The 8,881-nt window shown below is 48.1% G+C and overlaps 1 protein-coding gene and 1 pseudogene across 2 annotated transcripts in view; both read left to right on the top strand.

Moving 5' to 3' along the window:
• Positions 1-433: 433 nt before the first annotated feature.
• HNF1B (HNF1 homeobox B) overlaps positions 434-8,881 on the top strand; it is a 63,103-nt gene continuing 54,655 nt past the window's right edge. For both annotated transcript variants that reach the window (XM_066635524.1, XM_066635523.1), the window contains exon 1: positions 434-810. In XM_066635524.1, the coding sequence (XP_066491621.1) occupies positions 434-810 (377 nt within the window). The remainder of the gene's footprint in view (positions 811-8,881) is intronic.
• On the top strand, positions 6,330-6,446 carry LOC136659748 (5S ribosomal RNA; annotated as a pseudogene).

Genomic DNA, 8,881 nt, shown 5'->3' with positions numbered 1-8,881 from the left:
AAAAGGAACGAGGTGGGCTGCTCAAAGGAGCCCTTGGAGAGCCTCTTGGTCGCCCTTGATGGCTCCCCCCCCCCCAACAGGTTCAAAGTCCAGGAGCGCCAAAGTTTGGCAGGGGAGTGCGCAGCGCGCTCCCTGCCAGGCCTGGCCAGGCGGAGAGCCGGGTTCCTGCCCCCCCCGCCCATTTGCATCTGGCCAGGGCCCCCGCCTACCCACCTCATTTGCATGTCTTATATTGCCTGCTGGAGATCATCTAGCTGGAGTAGAGCCCCGCGGAGGCGTCCTCCAGCCCAGGGAGAGTCTCCAGGGCCGGGCAGGTGCGGGGGGCTCGCGGTGCCCGGGGGACAACGTGGATCTCTGGAGGGGGCGCCCCCTTCCACCTCTCCTCCCCCCCGCCCTGTCCTCCCCCCTCGCCCTCCCTCTGCTCTGCCTGAAGATGGTCTCCAAGCTGAGCGCGCTGCAGGAAGAGCTGCTGGCCGCGCTGCTGGCCTCGGGAGCCACCAAGGAGGTCCTGATCCAGGCGCTGGAGGAGCTGGTGCCCACCCCGGGGCCCCCCAGCGCCGCCGGCGCCGCCGCCTACGGGGTGAAGCTGGAGAACCTGCAGCTCTCCCCCGGGGGCAGCAGCGGCGCCGAGGCGGAGGGCAAGCCCGTCTTCCACACGCTCACCAACGGGCACGGCAAGGGCAAGCTGTCCGGGGACGAGGGCTCCGAGGACGGCGACGAGTTCGACACCCCGCAGATCCTGCGCGAGCTGCAGGCGCTCAACACCGAGGAGGCGGCCGAGCAGCGGGCGGAGGTGGAGCGCATGATCAGGTGAGAGGGGCCCGGTTTTGCGGGGAGCCGCGCCGCGGGGTGCAGAGCGCTGAGTCTTGCGGGGAGCCGCGCCGCAGGGGGCGAGGAGACCCTCCGACTGGAGCCGCTCCGGGCGGGGGCAGCGAAGCGGAGCCCCTAGCGCGCTGCGGTGAGGCTCCCTGCAAAACGTCGTGCTTTGCCCCCCTTCTAGCTACGCCACTGGATGGGGGAGAGGAAGGGGCCAGCGCGCAGCAGAGAGGAGGTGGGAGATCGCCCCTTTGGGCTGCTCCCTCCGCGCCCAGGATCTGGCCCAGGAAGGCTTGCAAAGCGTCGAAATGCACAGAACGACTTTTTTTTTTAATGGGCAGAATTAAGTTTAAAAACTAATTGACTGGATGGAAAGTCAAATTGACCCCCCCCAGATCTCCCTACACCCCCTTTTTTCCCTTTTCATGGACACAATCTCTCTCTCTGTAAGCATTCATGTGCCTAAGTATAAATTATAGTTAAATTATATGTATTAAATTATAATTAAAGCTATAGTTTACTTAAAACTAATTTTTTAAAAGTTACAGTGTCAATAACTTCCCCCCCAACTCATCTTTGCGCTTCTTTAGACTGAAAGCCACCTCCCACCCACCCACGAGGGCTCAAAAGATTTCAGCCCCCCCTCCCCCCAAGCAAACAAAACGTTTTAAAAGTAGACATAAAAATAAAGGACGGGCGGCCACGTCGCTTGGAGCCAGCAGGAGCCAGCTCTTGTCCGCTTTCCGTCCATGAAAATGGGTGAAAAACCCCAGAGGGAGATGAACTCGCGCCTTTGCAACGTGTGCCTGTGCGGGCTTACTCGGGCGTAAGCCTCTCTGGGTCCTCTGGGCTTGCTCAGGGGTGTTCAGAGTCTCAGGCTAGAAATGGGGGAGAAGAATCGCTTTCTAAGGGCCCAATCCTACCCAACTTTCCAGTATTGGTGCAGCCGCAATGTAGTTCCAGGGTACGGGAGCAAATGTTCCCTTACCTTGAGGAGGCCTCTGTGACTGCCTCCCCAGCACGTGCCTTTGACACAGCTGCACCAGTACTGGAAAATTGGATAGGATTGGGCCCTAAACCTGCAATCCTATCCACATTTACCTGGGAGTAATCCCCATTGGCTTTACTTCTGATTGTGCTGTAAATCCTTCCCGCTGAAACGCTCTCCCCTCTCACCCACACGCACTGGCTGGAAAAATCCTGCCATCCCCCCCTCCCCCGAACCCCCAGACCAGAATGTCCCATTCATTTCAAGATGCTGAACGTCAGGAAAATCTGTGCAGCTGAAGGAGAGGCGAGATTTGGGGCTGGGAAAGTGCTGGCGAGGCGATACTCCCCCAAAAGCTCAGGCTGAAGGAGCGATGGGACAGATCGTGGCTGGTTGAAAGGGGCTCACCTGCCAAAGGTGGACTCTGGCTCCCTGAACCCTTCCTGCCTCTGCCCCTCCCTTATAAGGCTTATTAAAAATTGTCGGAGGTGAAGAAGGGGGGCAAGTTAGGGCCAAAGTGAGGGGAAGAGTGATTGGTGCAGGTTGCATTGTTTCAGTGTGTCTTTGTGTGTGAGATGCATAGAATAATCTCACATCCAGACCCAAAGACACATCAGTGCATGTATGTGTCACATGGATAAATATAGATAAACGGACGGGCACTTTGCTCTTACCAACGCAGGCTGCAATCCTCGACTCAGTGGTGGTAAGCCCCACTGGACACAATCAGGCTTACTTCTGAGTAGACATGCAGAGCAGTCTTGATTGTCACAAGAGACCCGGGATACACTTTATTACCCCGAACGCCCAAAGTGTGGTGGATGCGGACATGCACAGGGATGGGGCTGGGAAACTGACCAGCGAGTGGGTGAAACTGACCAGCGAGTGGGTGAAGCTGACCATCGTAGGTGAATTGGGTGACTGCGCTAAGTTCGTCTGTAGTTTCCTTTTCGACGACAAAAGCGACTCCTTGGGGGGGGGGGGGAATCACCTTTACAGCATCCACCGGGAGGCAGAGGTCTATCCCCGAGTTTTTCAGGCGTTCCCGCCCGAGGGATCGTCTGCGTTCACGTGTGAATATCGACACTCTCCAAAAAGGGGGGGAATTTATTAATAAATACATCTAGCCACTTTTGCGGCAGTTCCCTATGCAGGCACTTAACCAGGGCACACTCACCTTTCAAGGAGGACTCAAGGCGAAATTATTCACCTCGCTACCCTTCAAATGAAAAATTTAGAGCTCAGAGCCAAAGGCTATGCCTGTCTACTCAGAAGTAAGTCTCATTAGAGTTAATGGGGTTTACTCCCAGGAAAGTGTGGATAGGACTGTAGCCTCACACCGTTAAAAAATATATATATAATCCCACTAATATATAATATTTTCAAGGGGACACGGACACACACTCCTCTGTCTCAATAATCCAAAGATCAGCCAACATCATCCAGACTAGAATTTGGGGTGGGGGGGCATTCGTTGTTTCTTAGGCTGCAATCCTATACATATTTATCTAGGAGTAATCCCCATTGAACATAATGGGACATACTTCAGAGTAAACACATGCATAGGATTGTGCTGTTTAAAAAAAAAAAATTAAGACTGGTGTCTCCAGCCCGGGCACAGGATTCCCAGGCAGAGAGAGGCGTGACTTTGATGCAGAGGGACCCGAATGATAGTTAACTGCCAGCAGCTCTTTCCACTCCTGGCGTGTTTCGGGTCCCCCGAGCGCCCTGCTCGCCCTCCTTCCCGGCTCTCAAACCCCTTCCCGAGCGCAGGGCGATCCCCCCAGATGTGTCCCCCCAGCCAGAGCCAGCTGTGCGCCTTGGACAAGCTGGTTACTAATTATCCCGCCGCACTTGGCAGGTTTTTTTTCCCTTAGCAAAAGATCAACTAAATCAGCTCTGCCACTGATTAACAGGCGCCTCGCTTTAAAGGGGCGCTGGGGATTTCTCCGGCTTAAGTCGGCCCGGCAGCCCAGCGACGGACAATGGCGCGCAACCCGCAGGTAACCCTTTTCCCTGCAGAAGGACTGGGGACTGATTGTGGGCAAGGGATAGATGTGCTTGCAGCCGGAGTCTCTGGGATTAGCAAGGGCAGCCGGACTTGAAGATATTATTATTATTATTATTATTATTATTATTTTATTTTCACACAGTCAGGTAGGTGATATTGAGTGGCTTGTTTTATCCAGGCAAACCAGTCACTAACACCTACCTGACTGTGTGAAAAAAATCTCTCTCTCTCTCTCTCTCTCTCAATAAATAAATAAATAAATAAATATATATATATATATGAGAATAGTATTATTACATATTATATATTATTATAACAATATATTATTGTAACATCATATATATAATTATTATTATCATTTATTATTTTATTAATATTATAATAAATATGATAGATCATAATAATATTATCAATAATTGTCATCATATATAGATATAGAAATCATATTATCATCATCATCAACAGCAATATTAACTTTATTAAGAGTATAACAGTAAGAAAACTCATCGACGGGAGTTATAAGACCTCTTTTAAAATCAAATCGGTAACGGGAAAGGCTGAGCTTTAGCAGGGTGGAAAATCTGAACTTGTTGACTGGAAGACAGTCTTGACCTTAATTCCGCGGGGTTTACTTGCAAGTAAGGTTTGGTGAGGCTCCCAGCCTGAATTCTTAGGACGCTCCTTTAGCCATTCGTCCCAAGGCATGCTTATACGGAAGTATAAATCCCATTGATTTCAGGTGGGCTTACTTCCAAGTAAGCGCTGCACAGGACTGAATTCCACGCACTTGTCTTCTGAATACATTTAGTTACATTCAACTGCGTAAGCGGCTGTCTTTTGCTCATTTACTCGGAAGTAATGCTCCCTGAATGAAGTGAGGTTTACTTCTGAGTAGACGTACCTCGGCTCTGATCGCGCTTTTTCTGGATCTGGGTGGAGACAAACCATTCCAGCCATCGCTTGTGAGTCTCTTGCAACCTCGGTCCGAATTAACCAATTATATTTATTATTAACATTAAAATTATTTATAACATTTTTATCTCGCCTCCCCCCCCCCCACTGGTGAGGGCGCTGGAGGCGGCTAATATAAAATATATGTAGTAGAACAATAAAAGTTTACTTGGGAGTGAGGCTCCTGGTTTCGATGGGGCACCATTGCGAGTAGGTTTAAACTTACAGCCCGACAGACTGATTCTCCGCGGTTAAAACAAAGCAACAAGACTCAGTTCAATGAGACTTAAGCCCAAATAATTGTATTTTAAGATTGCAACTATTAAAATACTAAACCGCTTCGCTCTGGCCCAAACTCTGCAATTCTGGACCTAAAATGTATTTTAAATTAAAGCCATTTCTGAAGAGTTACAGAAAAAGGTAGAACCAGGGCTAAGGTGTGCCTCCCCCCTCCCCAATTTTTGGGTATGTGTCCCGTTCAGAAAAGCTAATTTATTGGGGATCGGTGGCAGAAAACCTTAACACCCCCGTCGCAGACATGCACATTTACTCGGAAATAAAGTGGCAGGGAGTTCCGCAGTACGTACTTCCAAGTGATAAACAAGTTCAGGGAGGTCGGAATTGGGGGGAGGAGACGAAAAGCCCACCTAACAGGGCCATCGTATGTGTAAAAACCATTTGTTTCAATGAGATATACTTCCTGTTCTTAGGATGTGTGTAAATCTGCTAGATTTGCAATCCTATGTACACTTTCCTGGGTCTGGGAGTGAGCCCCACTTAACACAATGGGGCTTACTTCTGAGTAGACATGCATAGGCTTGTGCTGCTGGTCTCAAATCGATTTCCTCCAGGCAGCGATGAAAAGGAGTGACTCCGCATTCGCTCCTGGTTGCCCAAGACCAGAAAGCCAGGTTTTCGCTTCGTTTTCCCCTCCACTTGTTTACACCATCCCTCTAAAACGGAGCGCGTGGAATTCCCCGTGGGGTCCCCCAAGGCAGTGGTCCCCCTAAACGCACTTAGAGCCCAATCCAGGCATGTCTACTCAGAAGTAAGTCCCATTATAGTCAATGGGGCTTACTCCCAGGAAGGTGTGGATAGGATTGCAGCTTTACTAGGCACTGAGGCTTTTTAAGCACAGGGGGGCTTCCTTCTGTGTAAACATGCCTAAAGGCTTGGGCTGGATGCCTGCAATTCCCAGGTGCACTTCCTCCAAGGAAAACCCATGTTGAAGCAGTGGGATTTGCTTGGGGGAAAACCTGACTCGGCCTAGGGTGGGTTGGGGAGTGACCCTTGTGGTCCACAATGAATTTTCCCAGCCCACAGACTCCATTCAACATTCCTTCTTTGCATTGCATTCCCTTCAATGCCCCATGAGCTCCTACTACTAGCCCCAGTTCCCTTCAGCCCTGCTCAACAGAGGAATCCACTGCATGTCAACACAGCATGCAGTGGAGACTTTGGGTTAGGAGTCAAAAGAGGAAAACCCATTCAGGGGCTTAGTCAATATACAAACCCAAACACCCAACTCTGGTTTACTTTGACATGGTCCAGGTGAGGTGACTTTCCAGCAACTGTTACCCTGCAGATGCCCGATCTCATCTGATCTCAGAAGTTAAGCAGGGTCAGGCCTAGTTAGTACTTGGATGGGAGACCACTGGGGAATACCAGGTGATGTAGGCTTATACCATAGTCTTGGTTGCCAACCAACCTATATGCAGATTATTCAGAAATGTCCCTCTTTGATCAGTGAGGTTTACTCCCAGGTAAGTGTTCCTAGGATAATTTGACAGGGTCCTTCTGTCCTTTGGAGAGACTTCCTTGTATATAAATGTATACACGTGGGCTGATGACAATTACTGATGGACTCAGGGACCGGTCAGGTCTGGCACCACCTGAGGGCCCAACCATTGGGCCCTCTGTATCTGTGACAGTGGTAGCACCCAGTGCACCAACGGGGGGGGGGGGAAGAAGATGACATGGGGGCCCAGTGCAAGCCCTTGCTCCAGGGCCCCCAGCAGCTCGGCACTAGTACTGATTACAATATTGTTTTGTTTTTTAATTTACCCAGTGGCTGAATTTTCAATCTATAGCTTCTTAAAGGGCTCCTCAGGAATCTGGTTTGAGTACTTGATTTCAGCCCCGGAAATATGTAAAGAGTATTAACTCAATCAAATTTCAATTGATGTTTTTCACCAAATAGTTTCTGGCGTTCTCAAAATGCTCTCATATCAGAACTCACCACTTCAATCTGCCTTTGACTGATTCTAGATTTCTTACTGGTTTATGAATGTCCTTCTCTTTCTCTTTTGTATCTATCCCTCTTTCCTGCATGTACATGTGCATGAGCATGGAATATATACAATTTTATTTAAAGTCATATTTAATTGTAGAAAAAGTTGAAAATATATACAAGGCATAAAAATATTACAATAAGCACATTCTAAATATATGCATCCTAAATATATTGCCTGAAAAGGCAACCATCTATTGGGCATCTTGAACAATGGGGCATGAGGATGCAAATCGCAGGTAGTCTGAACCTCCTAACACTTTACTTATGTTTATGCTTTTCAACAAAACAAGTTCACAAAGTCCATCTAAACTGAGCCTACCTGTTTAGCGGCAGTATACCTCTTAGTTACAGCTGCTGGGGACAACTGACAGGGGAAGGTCTAGATTGCATCTTGGAAACTAGACGGACTTTTCACCTGAAACAACAAAACTAGTTCCTTTTCAAACCTGATGGTGTGGGAGATACCTAGCCATATAAACTTCCAGCACGTGGAATTCCGGCTGTTATTAATTTATTTCTATAAATCATCAACAGAAAGACACACAAGAGCTTGTGATTAAAGACAAGGAGAGTTATTCATTGGTGAAGTTGTAAATCAAATCCAAGGGAGGGGGAGCGCTGGTTGGTTGAGAAGGGAAAAGGGAAACCCTAAACACAATTTTTTTGCCCTCTTTTTCAAAGCATGCTCTTAAATAAATAAACAGAAGCTTGGTGGTTGTCACCACCTTGCAGGGAGGTTCCTCAAATATTGTCTTCTTCTGAAATGTCTGTAGCAACCTCTTGCAGAGTGTAAGGGGAGCTTATTCTGGGTTGTGATAAGGTATGTTGTCCCACAGGCATGTAAATTTGAACTCAAGGCACATTCCCTTCTTGTCTCTGGAATGTTCATGCTGGGGGGGGGGCAGACATTGAACAGGAATTACAAAAGGTGCAGCCCACTTCTGTGCACTCTTTACTCAGAAGTAAACCCCACTAAATTCAAAGAGGCTTACTCTCCCTGGAAAGTGTGCATAGGGTCGCAGCCCAAATGACACTAAAAGGGGAGTTAGTTGAAAGAAAGAATGAAAGAAAGAAAGAAAGAAAGAAAGAAAGAAAGAAAGAAATCTTTTACTGTAAGGCATGGTCAAACACAAGATCACTACCTAGGTTTTGTGTTAATAAATCTGGAATAAAATGAGCTAATGGCTGCTGTTTTAGACATAGTCCAGGCAGAAGAATGAGGTGGCAGAATGGACTACGCTATGTCAAAACTGCAGGTGGCTGACCATATATTTGAATGCTCACCCTATGTTTAAAGTGCTCTGCAAGTAGAAAATGAGAAATTACTGGCAAAGGGATGAGACAGAGCCTTGTTCTTTGCTGGGCAAGTTTTCTCATTATGGGGGTGCGTTTATTTGCAGTTTATTTTAACTTTACAATTTTTAATAGCCTAGATAAATTCATGGCAGACAGGTCAATCAGCTTCTCACATTGCTAACAAAACAGACTAGCAGTTAAGTTCTTGCATCAAAGGGTAGTTAGCTCCTTGTGATGACGGGTAATTGAAACCTCCATGTACAGTGGAAGTATACCTCTGAAAACTGAACCTAAGGAAAGGGGATTGCTGTTGCCTTTATGCTGTGCTTGTGAAAGCCCAGAGACACTTTTGGAAACCGAATGCTGAGGTGGACAATGGACCGTGGTCTGACCTTGGACTTAACTTGGGTGGCAAACCTATACATGTTTTCCTGAGAGTAAGCATTGAACACACTAGGACTTACTTGGGTAGACATGCATAAGATTGCGCTGTTGGTCTCAGAATCAGGAATATGAATTAATATCC

Source organism: Tiliqua scincoides, chromosome 8 (assembly GCF_035046505.1).
Source record: "Tiliqua scincoides isolate rTilSci1 chromosome 8, rTilSci1.hap2, whole genome shotgun sequence".
NCBI classification, from domain to species: Eukaryota; Metazoa; Chordata; class Lepidosauria; order Squamata; family Scincidae; genus Tiliqua; species Tiliqua scincoides.
This window is presented reverse-complemented; position numbering and strand designations above follow the sequence as displayed.